Below are 19,413 nucleotides of genomic sequence, written 5' to 3'. Positions count from 1 at the left end.
TTAAAGCATCTACACATTACTGTTAAATTGGATGCCATATACTAGTTTACAGTTTAAAAAAAATCTATAATTTAACACCAACCTCCAAACTAACATTGTTCTTGCACTATTAACAATCTGCAAAAGAAACCTCCAGATTAAAATGTGGGCCTAAGGGAAAATGTGCAATTTCTTTATTTGAATCTTCATCCCTGATAAAAAATAAATAAGTAAAAATGAGGGAGGCATCAGGAAATCATAGAATGCCTCGGGTTGGAAGGAACCTCAAAGATCATCTAGTTCCAACCCCCCTGCCATAGACAGGGATGCTACCCACTAGATCAGGTTGGCCAAGGCCCCATCCAATCTGGATGTATATTATATATCCATTATATATGGATATATATTAAAGAAATAATTATTTAATTTATGAGAGTCAAATGTAAGGAAAACATTAACATTTTTAAAGGAAGAAGCTGTTTAATATCCTGTGTTGCTCAGAGGAAAACATGGACTGTATCACAGTCATGGTTGTGATTTCTTCATATTATACCATGTATCAGTAGTAAATGAGAAGAGAAGTTATGTGCTCAAAACTGCACAAGAGAAAAACAAGATCTATTATGAAAGCGATGATATGTTAAAGAATCACTGAGAGAAAAATGAAGGAAAGGACAGAAATATGTGGAATGCAATCTGAGAGGAAAGGTCAGGAGCTATTCTTGTTCCTACCAAAATTGGCAGGCCCTAAATAATCAAAAAGTCCAAAAATGAGGGATAACAAAGTTAGTTTTTAGGAGACTCCCCCTTACTTTTAATACTAAAATTGTCTTGTCTGTAGACAGATGAACACAAACACATCCAAACACCACACCATTTCTGTTCAGTACATTGTTAGAAATTGCATTAACAGGACTAACTCTATGTAATTAAATATTATTTATTTTATTGCCAATTAGATAACTGTCTTGCAGAAAGCAGTAGTCAGGCAAGCCTGAGAGTTCAAATATGAGAGAGCAGCCCAAATGATTTTTACAAGGTCTACTCATTCCTACTGGTCATTATACAATGACCCCTTACACAACACCAGACAATGCCTGCCAAAAGAGGGTAATAGAAGGACGGCATTAGGAAAATTTTGTGGCATGTGCTAGACTTCAGTCAGCAGTTCGTTGACTTGTACACTCTAAGTACATACTTTGCTTTGTTCACAGAGAAGTCACCTGTTCCACTTAAGAAAAGTGCTTCTGAAAACACCATTCTCCAGTTTCAAAAACTGTTAACAGAGAGAGTGCACACAGTAACAGAAGGCAAAAAGTTACTGTTAGAAAAGCTTTGTAAGCAGGAAGAAATGCAAGACCTCAACAGAACTCAGCTGTATGCTGATCCATCAGCCATACAACAGGTTGGTTTAATGAACTTTCTACTAAATTAGCATGCAAAATGATTCTCTCAGATGGTAAGAAATTAAACAGACTTATTTGTGAGAGTAGGTCACTCACTTGAGTACATTGGTACAAGGTTGCTCCCCTTTAATTTATTCACCTTCAGTCATCTGAACTAAAAAAAAAGGTATGAGTTTCCATCATAATTTTTAACAATGAACTTTTAGAAGTGGCATCAGTTAGTCTAATAAATGATAAAACTTCTTCCTACATGCCTTGGGTCACCTACATAACACAAATGACAGGGTTAATTGAAAGAAAAAAATACTTTGACATCAAAGAAAACATCTACATTAACATGTACACTTAAAACACTACACTTAAAACATCTACACTTAAAAATTTCAACCTATCATGTTCAATTACTATGTCTATAACCATCCTAGCAAATTAGTCTTCTGCAATTAAGTGAACAGTTAAGTGAACAGAGATTTTCTTTTTGGTTAGACAAGGCTTGGGGGGGGGGGGGGGGGGGGGGAACAACACTTAATTCCTTTTACCCTGCTAGTCTTGTCACCTGCTAAGGTAGGGAACCATCCCTATATGACTGCAGAAGGTATGATGCTGTGCAGTAATGAACTGGAGAATTCAGTGAGCCAGAAAGTTGGTGCCCACCTAGAAGGGGAAGAAATGGGTTCTGGTCCTTGTTTTAAGGGATCTGCCCTGTCCAGTAACCAAATGAAGCAGAGAAAACATAGACACTGTGCAGGGGACAATGAGATGATAAATGACAAACACCGTAAGTAAGTAAGTAACTGTGCAGAAACCTACTAGCCAATACTTTGTGATTGGGTAAGCAAGTACTTTACAGCCTATCCTGCCTATCCTATCCTGCCTATGCATTTGCAAGGTTTTCCTTTGAGTGTATTCAAGCAGAAGAACAACTCATTTGTGGATCTGTCATGTTTGTGCATAGACCTGCACAGCCCTGCCAAAGCTAGGTTAGTTCTGGGCACACACAAAGACTCAAGTGAAGTCAAACAGTCAAGTACTCATTGCAGGAGCAGCAGCAACCAGTTTTGTTTTGTTTTTTAAATACCCAGGGGCCTAAATTCCACCCAATCCCTCTTCACTAAATTTTACACAAAGATCTTAGTGGATCTAGTGCTTTGTTTCCCACTCTGTGGTTACTTATTTTCTTGTTAATTCTTTTATGAGAGATTATATGAAGGTATTATTTATCTTCAAATTATACTCATTACCTTTCCACAATGGTAGACTTGATCTGTTATTTGACTAACACTTTAAAAACAATTCTGAGAAGTCAGAGAAATATCCCTAGAAAATCATCATTTTTTGTTCACATTCATTTATACAGTGACAGACATGTAGTTGTGCCAGTGTATACTTAGTGACCATTTTTCACGTTTACATTGGTTTCTTAGTGTAAACCAATGTAAATTTGAAAATCTTTAGCTTATAATGAGACAATTGTAATACTAATCATCATTAGATAAAAAACAACAACAAAAAACTTTCTTCTCTCCTTTAAAATTGCTTTGGTTTCAGTACACATCCTTGAACTTGCATCTATTATATTACTTGCATACAGAACTGCAACCTTTGGTAGGACAAGGAATCTGTCCCTGTCCCTGTCCCTGCTTCATGGTCAGATGTCCTTCTAGAATATGCTGAGCTAGCTGAAGAGCTTCCCATTCCTAGCAGCACTAAAATCACAGGTTAGTCCTTCCAGATATGGGCCAGAAAAAAAACGTGTTCCCACTCTAATTCACTCCAGTTTATGTAAACAGTTGAGATCAATTCAGATTTAGATGAACTTTTTAAGATAACTGTATTCTGTGAGTGCAAGGCTGAAGTTGCATAAACTAGCTGCAATTTGATAACTCATTGCAACATGAAGATCTCTTCTTTATTCCTGCTGGATCCCCCCTAAACCTGCTCATTTTGATAGTTTGACACCAGACTAGCCCAGCTGGAAAAAAAAATAAAAATCTGTGCAGTTAGTGAGTTGAAGCAGCCCAGCAAATCCTCAGGTGTGCTAGCCCTAACTTGGAGCAGCTCAAGGGTTGTCTTTGTTGCAGTGTGATTGCCCTCACAGAAGAAAGGCTAACTTGAGGAAGGCAGTTAGCATCTCAAAGAACACAAACTTCACTTAAAATTCTGAGTGATGCATGAGGACTGCAGTCTCTCCAAAGCTTTGCTGTCATTCAGTACAATGCCCCTGCCTGCTCCCCCCAAAAAATTTTCTCTTCTCCCAGAATACAAAAAAAACCTTATTTTATTCATTAAAACAAGCTCAAGAAATATGCATCTGTATTAAATGCTGTTGTTCAGGTGAGAACTGTACAGCAGTACTCAGGCAAAGGACTGTCTAAATTCTTAGAAGGTCAGAGCACACACGCAATTGCAGAGCACACACGCAATCTCTATTTGGAAACTGTTCATATCAACACTAGAGGGTAGGCATGAAGCAAGAACTGACAGGCCAAAAAAAAAAAAAGCAGGTGTGGCTCTCTACTTGTTTGTTTGTTTTCCTCAGAAAACATGCCTGCAGTTACCAGAGAGCAGGATTTACCTAACAAACAATGTGCAAAGAAGGTGGACTTCCCTTTGTGTGAGATTCCACTTCTATTCTGCTTTGTGGCTAGAAAGTATAGCATGCTTTTAAAAATTATTTTGACAGAAAGCTATCCCCTTCTTTTCTACCATTCATATTTATTTTTGGCCAATAGTGATAAGAGAAGTCAAGTGTAGGGGAGCATTTGGCACCATCTAATACTTATATACTACTCACACTACTTTGTAACAAATATTTACTTGAATGTGTACGAAGCTTAGATAGATAAATTGAAGTGGCATCAGGACAACCTTTCTTCACTGCAGTTGTGGCTATGATACAACATCGCTTATTGCTTAGGGATAAAATAACACGAGGGTTGCATTCAGAATTCCAGTTGTCTAGAGCTATGGTCTGCCGCCTTTGACAGTATCTCCTGGGGTGGTGACAATGGGCTAAATCGAGTATCACTAAAACAGAGGATTTCTCAAAAAAAGTCCCTTCAAATACAGCATTTAGTTAAGCCAACTCATCCTTCCAGAGTATTTCTGCACACACTTGAACTTGTGCTGAGGCTCTGCTCTAAACGTGTTACAGTCACACAATATTTAGCCTAGGCACACACACAGGCAAGTTAAATGCAATCTGGGACATATCTGACACTAACTATCTGTTATGTGTGAGAACACTACAGTAAGACTCAAAGAATCTGAGAAGAACCACAATATGGTTCCTTTTAAGCAGCAAGGCCAGACCAGGTTGTTTCCATACAACTGCTCGAGAGAATCTAGTATAAATTACATCACGGAAATGATCCAGCTTAAAAATCCACACCAACATAAAGTAACGATGGGAACAGCAGCAATCCTATAAAAAAAGTCTTTGTTCTTCTCCCTCCTCCTCAAATATCTGCACTATTAGCAGGGGGCCATTCAGATTAGCATTAGGACAAATCGCTGTCTCCTCCCCAGTTTGCCAAGGAGGGTACTGAAATTTCTGAGGTGTAGCAGATAAGTGGAAAAATCACCACTCCGATCTATATTCCATTCACCTCTAAAGCACGCTTATTCATGGAGATGAATGGGTCACTTTACATGTCTTTGATAGGGCTATTACCCTCGAAAGTCCTCTGAATGCCTCATTTAGTTTATTTCCTGGTAGCCCAAACTGTATTTGGGCCAAATGCCTGGAGAATGGGCTTCACTGAGCAGAGAGGTACTTGCATTCCTGGAGTCCAGGAATCCAGTCATAACTGTTGGCTTAAAAGCACTCCCTCCAGACTCCCACTCTTCTGCAGATAGTCTCTGTTGCACTGGCACCAGCACTCATGTGCTCAAATGGTTATCCACCCACCAGAACTTATTGAAGTTCTAACTTAATAACAAGCCCCTCCAAACACCCCTGTTTTTTTTTTTGTTTGTTTATTTTAAAGTTCAAGAAAGGGAGTGAGAGACATGGCAAAAAGAGCAGCCAGGACAGTTTATTTGACCTACACCACCCATCATGAACCAACCTCCTGTGCTGCGTACAACCCTCACTCCATGCATCAGGCTCAAATTTAAGGGATGGGCAGACAAGGCAACAAAAAGCAATCCTGTGAAAATAACTCGAGAGCTGTATCATGTCTACATGGATGACTTAAGTCAATTTGAAGAAAAATTAAGTCTCATCCCCACTCCACAGCTAGGTTAATGTGATGGAATTAAACTCTGTTGGCCACAATAAATGTAATAGCTATCTCTGAAACATCCTCTTTTAATACATCTTTTAGTACCACTTCTCTGCTGTTTTTTTTCCCCCTCCTTCTCATGTTATCTTATTCCAATTCATAATTCCACACCCAGAGAGAAGAGCCAAGGCCGGACTCCATTTTGTGGAACATACATTATACTTCAGGGATTTGAACTTGGTTAGAATGTAAATCTGGCTTGTCTTCGCTTTCAGGAAATCACCATGCAGGAAATTACGTGAAAGCTGAGCGGATGCAACAGCTCAGCACAGCCAAAAGGCCTCACTCCTCATTTCTCTTCCTGCAGTAGTGAGCGGTGTGGTGTCTAATTAAACTGTCAGCACCTAGCAGCACAGAATAACCTATAAACTTAAACCAGTACCTAACTAAGGATAAAGCATTACTATTATCTACATGCAATAAGAGTCTCTGAAAGTACTCAAGAATCTTTTACCAGCATGTACAGCATAAATATGCTGGTAAAACACCATACAAGCTCAAATTATTAGCTTGACAAACATTTTACCCAGTATATACATTCCCTATGGAACATACAAGTATGATTAATTAAAACTTGGAATTTAGACAGTTAAAACATTAACTGCTGGTTTTGCATCTGGGGATGGAGGATTTGCTAAACCCATACTGGGTTCTTAAGATGAAAAGGTTACACCAAATTATAAGGATCATTACTTGCAGCATATCCATGTTTCGCAGAACATTTCCATCCATTTGGTCCAATTTGCTCAGGTAAGACTCACAGGGTAAGACAGGATACCAATAACTTACTAAAAAGTGTTATAAAAATCTATCTTGCATCCAAGAGATTGTATATAAAAGGTAGATAATCCTATTCAATATGCTATACTGACTGTAGATATTTAGAAAAGGGGCTAATTGGAAACAACTAGCAACTGTACTGGATAGAAAGCTAAGTAAAAATCCTAGCTTACACTGGTGATTATTTTGGCATGGTTGTACGAGTTTTAGTAGTGGACAGTAACAGGGAAGGTATCAGAAAAGCATGCCTGCCAAGCGTCCTCTCCATGTACTTTGATTCTCATAACCAATCCCATACATAGACCCAGCTGAGCTGGGATGAGAAATAATCCCTGTTTTAACCGGATTTCCACCTGCACAGAAAAGGCCTTTTAAAGATCCTATTAAAAAATCAGTACAAAGCTGAATCCCAGGTTTCAGTACTTGGCATTACTGCCAAAAATATTTTCGAAAGAACTTTGCAAAAAGTTAACAGAAGTCACACTTGTTCCAAGATTAAGGTTGCAAATTTGTCCTGGTCAAGGACTCAAATGACGTTTAATAGATCTGTAACTCGCAGTACTCCTCCTCCCTCCCTCACTGCCTCCAAGAAAGTCCTCTCCTTACCAATATCCCTTGACTTTATTTTGGCAGGCTGTCAGTGGATTTTATAGTGATTTTGTTCCCTGGCTTACAGTTTGTAAAGATGACTTAGAATACCCACTTTATTAATTTTAAACCCAGAGTAACAGTTTTAGCTTTAAAGTTTCAAACAATGAAATTCACTGCTAACATAGCTATAAAATGCATCAAAACCAGATGAAAATCACTAACAAATGGCCTTAAGTTAAATTGGTACAATGTTCTTAGCGCATGGAAGCACTGTTAGTAGGAATACACGCATTTTTTGTTTTAATTCACAATTCACCAGTATTAAGTAAAAGCCAATAAAAAGCCATATTCTGCCTTCTGCTACAAAGGAGTGTGAATTTAGGCCCTGACATTTGAGCAGCTGTGTTTTAATTAAAAAAAAGAAAAAAGGAAAAAGCTTTGAGAAATTGTCACTTACATGACAATAAAGTGAGATTCCAAGTCAGCCTTTCCTGGTGTGTCTGCTTGTGGGCCCACTGCAGAACCCAGCATACAAATACACCTGACTTCATGCAGAATAGTTTCAATGATACAAAGAAAACCACTCAAATACATGCTAAAATATTCTGTTTGATTGATGCAGTGTACTGAGTTTCAAGCTTTCAGTTGCAAATATCCTCACTGAAGTAAAGCTCACCAAAGTGCCTGAATATCTTTCTAACACTGTAAAAAAAAAAACAACTATCAGCTCTTCAGGCCATTTATCACAAAAAGCAAAGCTTTTTTACATTGCTGCAAATGCCTGTATCAGAACAGAGAGCACAAAGAATTCATGCCATATGTTTTTGTGGGTTGTAACAAGCACTCTATGTTTATGCATACAGATATGATTTCAAGGATTAGAAATTATAATGTGTTCCCAACGGCTTTCTCTACTTTGTAGATCAGTCATCTCAAGAATGCAGCTCAATGCACTGCCACGCTTGAATATTCTAATTTTTAAAATCTGAGATGAATTAAGGGCCAAATTCTGACATTTGACTTATTGCACAAGACTAATTAGCAATAGAAGAATCATGACTATGACTTTGTAAGGCCAGTAGTCATTACCTACACATCCTTATTAATTTCAATGGGAGCTCTAAGAACTATTTTCCAATGGACAATCAAACTACTGATGGTCACTCAGGGTCTGCTTGGGACTATCCATTGTTATTTACCATACTTCTCTCCCATATTTACATACCTTGAAAGGAATACGGTTAAAGAGATGCTTCTTACCTTTTCAGTTTAGAAGAACCTGCTTAGTGTAATTTACTGATACAGTTAATGCTTAAACTTAATCCTGGTTTTCAAGAGATGTTCCAACAGGAACAGGTGCTACCTTATTACCTCCTGATAGGGATGCCGCCACCTTTTACTACACCTTACAGTAGAATACTAAGGAAAAATTCAGAGAGGTTAGAGAGAAACATTAAAGAAGGAAATGGGAACATCTAAATTTCAGCTATTTAATAGAATTTTATTGCCTGTTTGAAAGCTATACCTAATTGAATGGACTGTTTAACTTCACAGTGAAAGTAAACAAGTTTGGTTTTACAGATGCAATAAGGTTTATGTCTCTAAGAAAGCATCCCTTAGATTTTTTTAGTTACTGAGTAAGGAAATCAGAATCAGAGGTAGTGTATGTATGCCATTAGGTACGTATTCTGTGATTTTTTAGAACTTGCAAGTTGCTTCCACTGTTAGTCACAACATTAGCATTACTGGCTACAGTTGTCTCACATAAGGCTCCACAGGGGTCATTTGATATTAAAGAACTCATGGAAATCAAATATACTTGTCAAGTGCCATCAGAAAAGAGAGAAAAAAACACACTGTGTATTGAAAATCATGAAATAAGGTTGCAGTGGAAGTTGAGATAGTAAGCTGCAAAACAATGAAAAATACAGCAGTCATTTTATTTCCAACTAAGAAACTCCATCCAGGTCCACTAGTGTAACTGTGCAGGCATAAATGAGATCAGATTTTTTTCCAGCCTCTTTACAGAGAAGTGTCTCAACCTAAAATAAGGCCATTGATTGATTACCCAGCTTCATTCCTTGGATTCTGTAGCTTTATCGTTCCCAATAAAAGTGATTTTGATGGACACTGGCAAATATATGTAGCTTATGAATGATACACCTGCAATCCAAACAAATAGTAGTACCTGAGCGTGATGTAGGGATGCACCATTTAACCAGTAAAAGTATATGAAACTTGGCTGTAATAAATAGAAAAGCTGGATGTAAACTATTTTATACTGTTGGTCCAAAACAGCTTTGGAGCAACCCTTACATGTCTGTGACCTCAAAAATACAGTGACCAACCCCCCCTTTTTTTTCCTTCTTCAGTGCATGTGTGCCTAGAGAAGCCCACCTCCCCGGACTGTCATGCATGTGATTGTTTCACCCACTTTTCACCAACGTGAAGCTAGACTTACCACATAGGCGTTTGCAGTGCAGAGCGAAAGCTAGCACGTGCGTGTATGCCTGTGCATGTGCTCCCACGAGGCAGACAGACCTCGCTGGCACCAATGAAATAATGATTAATGTATGTTTGCGTGTAACAGCATAACTTTGAAATACCAAACGAGAGCAGAATCAAAACTTCATTTTACAGCTCCTCATCCACAGTCGATCATGGTGAATAGTTTTGTTTTACATGGCCACAAACCTCTCAGGTAGCAGGCGAGTTTTATTACCCCACGATGCTAGCCCTTACCACTTGTGGCTGCGAGGAGCCCCAGAGACCTTTGAGAACCCTTTTCCGTTTCCGCAGCCTCCACTCGGCAGGGCTGCGTTTGAACACCAGCATCTCGGGCAGGGCCTCGCTGCACCGGGACGAGCCGCCACCAGAGGGGGACGGCAACGGGGACACGCGACTTAGCTGGCCGCAGCCGAGGTCCGGAGCGTGTCCCCAGGCTGCTGCTCCTGCGGGCAGCCCCCGCGGGATGCTGCGGGGCTCGGAGCGGGGACGGGACGGCTGGGTGCGGGCAGGGCCCCGGCCACGCCGCTCCTTCCCCGGCCTCCGGCGAGGAAGGGACCCCCCCCCCCCTTCTCCCCTCCTCCCCGTGCCCAAACGGCCTCCCGGTGCCCCCCTTACCTGTGCTGCAGCCCCACCAGCCCCAGCGTGATGACATGGGGCACGTCCAGCTCGGTGGGCCACACGCCGGAGGCGATGCAGCCGAACACGCCGCACTCCTCCCGGATGCCCAGCTCCTCCAGCTCCATGGCGCCGCCGGCACGTGGTGGTGGTGGTGGCGGCGGGGCGGGGGGCACCGGGAACCGGGCACCGGCCAGCGGCGTGTGGCGGCTCCCGTCCCGCTCTCCCTCCTGCCGCCGCCTCACGCAGCCAACAGCGCCGCGCCGCGCGGGGCCGCCGGTAGCCTGCCGCGGCGGCCTCCCTCATTTACATACGGGGGGGCTCCGGCCCCGCACGCCGCCCCCTGCCCCGCCGCCCCGCCGGGGGGCTCGGGGGCGCCCGGGGGAAGGGGGGCGGAGGGCTGGGGGTGGCTGGGGAACGGGGGCGGAGAGGGGGGGGCACACCCGGAGGGGCGCGGGGTGGCCGCGATTGGCGCTGCCCGCCGCCCCGCCTGCCCGCCCCTTCCGTCGGCCCCTTCTTACCGCGGCGCCGGGGCCCGGCGGCGTGCGCTGAAGCCTCTGTCCTGTGCCCTAGGTGCCTGCCGCCACCGCTCCCGCTGCCATCGCCATGGCCCCCGCTGGCTCAGGTAACCGTTGGGGCTCTGAGGGGGCCGGTAACGGCCGGGGGGAGGGTGGGGGGGTGGGGAGCGGGAGTCGCGCCGCCGCCTGTGGGTTCTGGCGTCTTGAAGTAAAGTTTTTCGGCACAAAACTACTTTTTTTTTCTTTAATTTTATTTTATTTTGTTATTTCGATACTGGGGGGGGGGGGAACACGATGATCTCCGCGCCCCTGAGGCGAGGCGTGGGAGCTCCCCCTCAGAGCCCAAGTTCAGCGGTTAAACTGCTCAGGCGGTTAAAAAGTAGTTTTAAAAAGAAATAACTAAATAAAAAGTAGTAAAAGTAGCCCACCACGGTTATAGCCGCACCCCCTGAGGCAGCGGCCGCGCATGGAAGCTGGCTGAGGAAAGTTAGCCTGCTCCTCCTGGAGTGGGAGCGGGGATGCTGCTGGGCACGGAGCTGCTCGGGTAGGCAGGCTCGGTGCACTGGTCTGGGGGAGTAGGAAATCTCTTTCGATGTCAAATTCTTCTTTTTGTTGTTCTGCAGAGCTGAAACTTGGTAAAAAAGTGAACGAAGGTAAAACAAAAGAAGTTTACGAGCTGCCAGATATCCCGGGATGTGTTCTGATGCAGTCGAAAGACCAAATAACAGCGGGAAATGCGGCCAGGAAGGACCGAATGGAGGGGAAGGCTGCCATTTCCAATACAACGACGAGCTGTGTGTTTCAGCTGCTCCAAGAAGCTGGTAAGTGTTTTGAAGGCAGAATAAATGCCTGCGTATTGCAGATGGTGTTGCAAAACAGTTTCTCTACTGATTTATCCTGCCTTGAGGCTTTGATGCTTTTCGGCTTTGTCTTTCTTTTTCATTAATTTATAGGTCTGCATTTTTCCTTCTGGTACTACAGATCTGGGTGGGTGACTTAGTCATTTGGACCATGACAGTATGTGTAGTAATCTAATCCACCACTGTAGTTTCTCCCATTTGTCTGGACATACCCCTAACCCTCCCCTCTGCTACAAAGTCCCAGCTGAGTACCAGTTGCTCTAAAAGTTGTATTATCTGTTATAAATTGATAGATCTCAATCAAACAGTAAAGTCAGCGTGTTTCAGATGTGAAGGAGAGAAAGGAGTTTTCTGTGTAGTTATATCAACCTCTACTTCTGTGCAAGTAGTTCTTCAGGGACAGGTGGAGGTTAAGGCCTTTTGTGAATGGATTGGTGGAGAAAGAAGACTTAATCAAGTTGTTTAGTATGATCCTCAATCACTGGCTTTCCTAGGAAGCCTGTTCTTGATACGGTACAAAGAAGTCTCTGGGGTCTTTCCATTTATTTTTGCAGTTGATTAAAAATATTGGTTCTAATTTAGAAGCAATGAATTACATGTTTTTGCCTAATTCCATATGGCCAATAATTAAGCTACTGATTTTAATACCGTACAGATGCAGTATGAATTCAAAAAGCTAAGGAGCTGCCTCAAAGACCCTTACATGGCTTTCACTTAGTAGCTTCGGGTGCCCTGGAAAAATATGCAGAGTAAATTGCAGCTGCAGTTTAAAGCAACAAAAGAAGTTTCAGGGTTCTGCTCTGGTTTGATTATTTGACAGGCATAAATTGCAGATAACATGAGTGCCTTATTGTAGAAGTAGTTTGTTTGCTTTTTCGCAACTCTTCTTAACCTACTTTATCAAAGGTGGTGATTTACAAAGAATTCTGTTAAAGTTTCTCTCCCACTTAAAGTAGAGCCAGTGTCAACCTTTCAAAAGCACACATCTGCACTGATTGAAAACTGTAGTAAAAAAAAAAAAGCTATGAGGGGGATTTAATGCCTGGATTTAGAAGTCACTTGGTGTGCAGTTGAGAGCCTTGCAATAAACTATGAAGTTGTGATTTCAGTACTGTATTTTTAGGTTCTTCTTCCCTTGTTGCTGAAAGTGGAATGGAATAGAGCTACTTCTTGAACTGATTAATTGCAGCTCCTTTGTCCTTTGGTTTCTGGCACATGGCAGTTGGGTTTGACAGTTGTCCTGCTCTAGGGAGGAAATATGGAACTTTCCCTAGGAGTGAGATGAGAAAAGAGCCATATTGCACTTAAAATGGCTATAGGCAGCTATTGGCTGTCAATGTTTAATATGTTCTTGCATCTTAAAATTATGTAAGATATGCTGGAGGAGATTCATATGCATGTGTATTGCCGAGTCTTAATGTCTGTTATCCAACAAATCACAATGATCTAGTGCCCTAAATAAATATTAGACCTCCTTTTCATTAAAAAACTAAGTCATTCTTTCCCTTGCTCCATCTTCCTTTGTGAATGAAGTAGCAAAAGCTACCTTATATTTTGCTGTCTTTTGCTAACTCCAGTTGCCCTTCAATGTATGGTGTTACAGTCTATAGATCTTCCACCAGAAGGTATATTTGGATATTGTTGCTGCTAACTTTTGTTTTAAAAAAACATCATGAGGGAAGGATTTGCGACAATTGGATTTCTGACCACAGCAGAAGGTTCTGAGCAACAGGTGAACATAGTATGATAAAACTGGCAAACTACTGACCTGTAGGAAAATAATGGCAGCGAAGGCCTTTTACAAGGCAAAAATGAAACCCTCTTGTTACGCTTAAAATACCTTGAAGAAATTCAGCGCATCCCTGAAGTCCAGAGAAGAATAAGATTGGGTTGTGCTTAAACTTAAAGATGCTTTTGAGTCTTGTTTCAGTTGTGGAGTTTGCCTAGTAATGGAACTAATCTTTATATTTAGGAATCAAAACGGCTTTTGTCAGAAAACACAGCGACACAGCATTCATAGCAGCTCACTGTGAAATGATCCCGATTGAATGGGTGTGCAGAAGAATTGCTACTGGCTCCTTCCTCAAAAGAAACCCTGGTGTCAAAGAAGGCTATAAGTTTTACCCACCCAAAATTGAGATGTTTTTCAAGGTAAGTTTCCTCTCCTGTGGTGTGAATCAAACTTAGAGCTAGAACTCTGTAACATCTTTCTAAAAATGCTGATGAATAGCAGGTTGCACTAGCAATTGACCTTCTTTTAGGGTTGGTAGTATCGCTATCTTGAAGCTTTCTTGTATTCTCATCCAAGAGCTGTTTTTGTCCAAAGCACATACAGCGCAATACTGGCTCACGGGAGCATGAAAGAGTAACAAGCCAAATGGGATGTAAAGGAGATACAACTCATCCTGGATATATTAGAAAGTGTCTTGTGAACTATGACCTAAAGTGCATGTGTTTAATGTTTTTGTGGTTGGTTTGTTTTGTTTTTGCATACTCTGTTGCTCTTGGGGTGCTGTCCAAACTTGAAGTGTTCTGAAAAATGTTAGTGTTACAAGTGTGTTTAATGCTGCTCTTCTCTTTTTTTTTTTTTAAGTACAATTATAAAATTCTAGTTACAAGACTGTGTGTGTGTGTATATATATATTTATTTTAAGCCCTAGCATACTGTCTCCTAATGGTTATTTTTCCATCATAGCTAACTTAACTTACATGCTCTTTCCTGTTTCGGTTTTCTTAATAGGATGATGCCAACAATGATCCACAGTGGTCTGAAGAGCAGCTAATTGAAGCAAGATTCTGTTTTGCTGGACTCACTATTGGTCAGACGGAAGTAGATATTATGGCTCGTTCTACTCAAGCTATTTTTGAGATCCTGGAAAAATCATGGCAGCCCCAAAACTGCACTCTGGTAGACCTGAAGGTATGAAAGTCTGAATTCTCATGATCCTAGTTCTGACAGGAAATATATCGCTGTGTAGTTCCTAAGATAGGATTCTTGTTGTCTTTTTAGATTGAATTTGGTGTTAATATTTTGACAAAAGAAATTGTTCTTGCTGATGTTATTGATAATGATTCATGGAGACTGTGGCCATCAGGAGATAGAAGCCAGCAGAAGGACAAACAGGTAACGTTCTATTCTTTTTATCTTCTAAGTCATTTGGAAAGGAGAAAAAAGTAAACCCTACAGTTAAGTACGTGCTTTCGGAGTGCCTTTTTTCCCGGATAGCAGGAAGCAGGGCTATTACTCTACAGTTGAACTAAATCAGGAAACAGAACTGCTCAGTTGTTTACTTTACCTGAATCATGTAGTAGCATGTTTGAGTGAATTGCTCTGTGCTTTTTGCTCATCTACTTAAAATGAGGTACACTGTAATGTCGTGCAGAACCTAGGCTGCCTAGTGCAATGCTGCTGCAGGCCATCATGTCACTACAAATTCGAACTTTAAAATAATTAATTTAATTCCAATTAAAAAAAAAATAAATTAGTTGTATGTGTTTTCTTAAGCTTACCTGTTGTGAAGTTGGCAAAACCTTGATACTCCCATGGCTAAAAGCCTCCCATGTTAACACATGGTTATGAATTATAACACAGATGGTTGTTTACTGAGGTAGTTGTTCATCAGTTCTTCCTTGCTTCCATATCCATGTATAAAGGAAATAATCACATCCATTTCAGCCCTTAATCTGATATGATTAAAAACTTGGTTCTTTCCACTTCATATTCTATGCAAAGAAAAGGACTCACTTTAGAAGCTCTCTTCCGTAACTGTACAATATTGTCTCTCTTTCCATGTTAGAAATGGCATAAATATTTCAATTGGGGTATTCTTAATTACGGTAGCAAAACGAGTGCTTTGTGTACCCAAACACATCATCAGTTTTAACATTTGTTTTTGTTCTTTTTTTTTTCTTTTTCAGTCCTACCGGGACCTGAAAGAAGTGACTCCTGAAGCACTGCAAATGGTTAAGAGAAACTTTGAATGGGTTGCAGAAAGAGTAGAGGTATCCATGTGTGCAGTTCTCTTGTTTGGTTTTGGGTTGGTGGGTTGGTTTTCTCTTCTAATGAACAATGTATCTAGAATCCTGACTGTTTTTCCTTCTCCTGCCCCCACCCCCTTCTCCCTAGCTGCTTCTGAAAACAAAGAGCCAAGGTAGAGTTGTGGTATTGATGGGATCTCCTTCTGACCTCAGTCACTGTGAAAAAATAAAGAAGGCATGCGCAACCTTTGGAATTCCTTGTGAGTTAAGAGTAACCTCTGCCCACAAAGGGCCAGATGAAACTCTGAGGATCAAAGCAGAATACGAAGGTAAATACCAAAGAACTACTGAGTTAGATTGAAACAATATCATGTACAAAAATTGTCAATTTAAGGATTTGTGTGGGTGTCTCTTCCAAATTTTGTTTGAACATGACTAAGCTGTTACAATGTACTTCATTTGCTAATTACATAATGATAGGTTATAGGCTGCACTAAGCAATTATGGAGTAATGTATTGTCCCACAGCCCAGACACAGCTTCCATTACTCAAAAGCCTGAATTCTGCTTTTAACCCAGTACCTGAACTGCTTTGCCCAGGCCTTGATGGTATTAATACCAGCATCAGTGGCAAGATGCTACAGGAAATGTATTTCTGAAATGGGGAAGAGTGATGACTTCTCTAGCTGACTGTAAATGTTTTTATATGTTACTTACAAGGCAGATGTTGCTGCCGTCATCCTACCTGTTTATTGAAAACACACTTAATAATTTTAGATGCCATGAGAAAAATGTAATTTAAATTCATATTTCTACCAAGAAAACTAGGTATCTCTTTGAAAGGGTGTGTAGACTGCCAGAGGAGAGAATTAACTACTTATCCTTATAGGAGTAGTGTACTTCCTCCAGAGGAAAAACTGACAGATGGGGTATGAGGGGAAGCAGTTTAAGACTCAATGACAGTACAGATGTGGTAACTATAGTTAAAAGGCACTTGTTTTGAGGTGAATTGATTAAGACCTTACAGAACAGAAACATAGCTTAACATTTGAGCAAGAATATAGCCAACTAAGTCTCCAGTATCTTTAAATATTGCTCTTTTCAAAAGCTAAGCAGCACTTACTCATCTGATAATGATACTTTTCCTCAGATGCAGAGTAAGGCATGCTATCTTCAGTTACAGTAAGCAATATCTGGGTTTTAAGGCTCCAAGACTTGACTTATTTTTTGCAAGGGAGAAATTCAAGATAAAACTTAAGTGCTGTGTAGCAGAATCAACAAAATTAACTGCAAACAGAAGAGCTGTATACTCAGATAAAGCACCTACAAAAGCAAGTGGGAAGAAACAAGGTGGATTGCTTATCTGATTTGCCTTTTTTCCCCCTCCCAAGGAGATGGAATCCCAACTGTGTTCGTTGCAGTGGCTGGCAGAAGCAATGGTTTGGGGCCAGTAATGTCGGGTAACACTGCTTATCCAGTTGTCAACTGTCCTCCACTCTCAGCTGACTGGGGTGCTCAGGATGTGTGGTCTTCTCTCAGACTACCCAGTGGTAAGACAATCTTTAACCAGTGCTCTTGTACTGACAGCACTACTTGTTCTAGCGTACATGTGTGTGTGCACACACTAGTAGCTGGATCAGTACCGAACAAAGTCTTTAGAAATCTCTTGCACACGTTCTCTTTTTTTCCCCTGGGCTCTTTGCAATCAAATCAGTAGAGCAAAGATTACATACAAATACCCTTTGAAAGATACAATCCTTTGCTTATCCTTACTAAACATCTGAATTTGAAGCTGGAATTGGTATGAATGGGAACTTTTTTGATCTTTGATCATAGTAAAATGCAGCTCTAAGTAGAACAAAAAAAAAGAAAAACCTTTCTACAATCGGCTTGATCCTCTTATAACAGTGCATTACTACCTGCGTGGATTTTAATTTTTATTAGTGACTAGAATGGATATTTGACAGCACAAAGGCCCAGAAGTCTGTTACCTTTGAATGAGAGTCATTTGCTATGCTGGCTTTTGGTTTCAAATGCCATGAAGAGAGAAGTAATGAACATACAACACTTCAGTAGCTTTAAAACTAGATCATGCAGCTCCTGAGTACTGAAACAAGCGTTGTCTTAAGCTGTTATTTAGAGGCAGTGTTTTGCTTGTGCCTAGAAAACGTGTTTCGGTAGGTGACATTCTCCTCTCTTTGCAGGTCTTGGCTGTCCTACTACTCTGTCACCTGAAGGAGCTGCTCAGTTTGCTGCCCAGATATTTGGGTTAAACAACCACTTGGTGTGGGCCAAGCTGCGATCAAGCATGTTAAATACATGGATCTCCTTGAAGCAGGCTGACAAAAAGCTTCGAGAGTGCACCTTGTAAGTCAAACTAATGAGTAACTTTTTATAGCTACACAAAACTAATGGCGTGTACGTTCATTTGTATTAGGGTTCTCAGTTGGATGAGCTGAGAAATTATGCATCTTTTCTGACAGAAGAAAGCATCTTTAGAGCAGTAGATGAAGTCTGCTGTGTCTTCATCCCTCTCTTCTGTATTTTTTTGGTTTTAGGTTTTTTAATAACTTACTAAAAGATGGGGAAAATAGTATTTTAGTTATCTTTCTGCTGCTCCAAAATAATGCTGTTCTGCTTTTCAGTGTAGACTTAACTACAGCTGATGTTCATGTCAAGATAATGATTTGGTGATTCAAATAGAAATCCCCTTGTTTTCTGTTTCTGTAACAGTAATATTCTTCCATAGTAATAATGTATGTCCTGAACCTTATTAACTCAACAGGACTAACTAAAACTAGTACTGATACTGTTCTGCTTGCAATGATGGTATGCTTTCCTTTAGCAATAAAATGGCAACATATGCTGTATTAATAAGAAAATAATCTGGAAAAATATAAGAGCCTGAAAGAAATATCTGCCTTATTTAAAAACCACAAACGTCCATTATATTTTTCATGTGTGTATGTATGCACATATACATCCCATCACTATCATCTCGAACGCTGTGATGAAGTTAACACCAGTTCTGTTGTTCACAAGCTATAGCTCTGAATGGAATTGTAACTAGGCTTGTTGCCTACTTGCTGTAACCCTTGACTAGTCAAATCTTTGCCCTTTAAAATACTAAGCCAATCTCTAAAGGACCTATGCGGTGTTGTCAAACCATCCTCACACTTCAATAACTCTTGCTTTATGTATGTATATTCCCTCACTCATTGTTTCTATGGGAATTGTACTGAACTGAAGGTGGGAACAAATGGTAAAGCACCAAACTACTGGGGGAAGTCTACGCATGATTGTCTCATCTTTGCACATACCATTCTTCTAAATAGGTACTGATTCTAAGAAATATGCAATTATTCAATGTATGTAACATTCATGCTTTTATAATTAAATAAACTGAGTTCAAAGCTGTTCATGGAGACTTGATAAGCACATATGAATTAGTCATCAGCTGTGGTATATAACTTCAGGATCTTAAATAGATAAAACTTGTTAAGTTTATGCACTAACTTTGCACAAAGGGGGGCTTCTGCAAGGTCAAGTAGTAGACAACATTGCTCCCTGTTACAGAAAGCTGTGTTGCTTTGCTCATAAAAATATACCCTTCTATTACTGTATAATGGGTCACACCCCTTAGTGAGGGGAAGCAGATTACTTTCTGCTGGCTTTCTTGTTCACAGGAAGGGATCACAGCTTCTCTCTTAACTGTATGGCATAACTCTAAGTAGTGCTGTCTTCTGAAGTGCAATCTTTTTAAACTGATCAAATCCTCTTATCTTGCGATCAGACCAGCACCAGAGCAAGCAACTGGGAGTGCAGCACTTCACCCTAGTACCAGCAGAAGAATGAAGTTATTTATAAGCTGAATGTAGCATTTCTTACTGTTC

General features: G+C 40.8%; 2 protein-coding genes across 5 annotated transcripts in view; one reads left to right on the top strand and one right to left on the bottom strand.

Annotated features, from left to right (window-relative positions):
• The window catches only part of PPAT (phosphoribosyl pyrophosphate amidotransferase), a 47,151-nt gene extending 36,628 nt beyond the window's left edge, over nucleotides 1-10,523 (bottom strand). Inside the window, exon 1 of the mRNA XM_035546742.2 lies at nucleotides 10,166-10,523. Within this exon, the coding sequence (XP_035402635.1) occupies nucleotides 10,166-10,293 (128 nt within the window). The 5' untranslated portion in view covers nucleotides 10,294-10,523. The remainder of the gene's footprint in view (nucleotides 1-10,165) is intronic.
• Nucleotides 1-18,939, top strand: part of PAICS (phosphoribosylaminoimidazole carboxylase and phosphoribosylaminoimidazolesuccinocarboxamide synthase) — a 40,291-nt gene extending 21,352 nt beyond the window's left edge. For all 4 annotated transcript variants that reach the window (XM_035546720.2, XM_035546701.2, XM_035546709.2 and 1 more), the window contains 10 exons: nucleotides 1,194-1,384; nucleotides 10,739-10,790; nucleotides 11,307-11,504; nucleotides 13,516-13,694; nucleotides 14,284-14,463; nucleotides 14,554-14,667; nucleotides 15,462-15,545; nucleotides 15,670-15,850; nucleotides 16,912-17,070; nucleotides 17,725-18,939. In XM_035546720.2, the coding sequence (XP_035402613.1) occupies nucleotides 1,194-1,384; nucleotides 10,739-10,790; nucleotides 11,307-11,504; nucleotides 13,516-13,694; nucleotides 14,284-14,463; nucleotides 14,554-14,667; nucleotides 15,462-15,545; nucleotides 15,670-15,850; nucleotides 16,912-17,070; nucleotides 17,725-17,891 (1,505 nt within the window). In that variant the 3' untranslated portion in view covers nucleotides 17,892-18,939. The remainder of the gene's footprint in view (nucleotides 1-1,193; nucleotides 1,385-10,738; nucleotides 10,791-11,306; nucleotides 11,505-13,515; nucleotides 13,695-14,283; nucleotides 14,464-14,553; nucleotides 14,668-15,461; nucleotides 15,546-15,669; nucleotides 15,851-16,911; nucleotides 17,071-17,724) is intronic.
• The last annotated feature ends 474 nt before the right edge of the window (nucleotides 18,940-19,413 follow it).

The sequence above is a fragment of the Cygnus atratus genome, chromosome 4 (assembly GCF_013377495.2).
Source record: "Cygnus atratus isolate AKBS03 ecotype Queensland, Australia chromosome 4, CAtr_DNAZoo_HiC_assembly, whole genome shotgun sequence".
In the NCBI taxonomy this organism is placed as follows: Eukaryota; Metazoa; Chordata; class Aves; order Anseriformes; family Anatidae; genus Cygnus; species Cygnus atratus.
The sequence above is the reverse complement of the archived record's forward strand: the minus strand, read 5'-3'. Positions and strand labels throughout refer to the sequence as shown.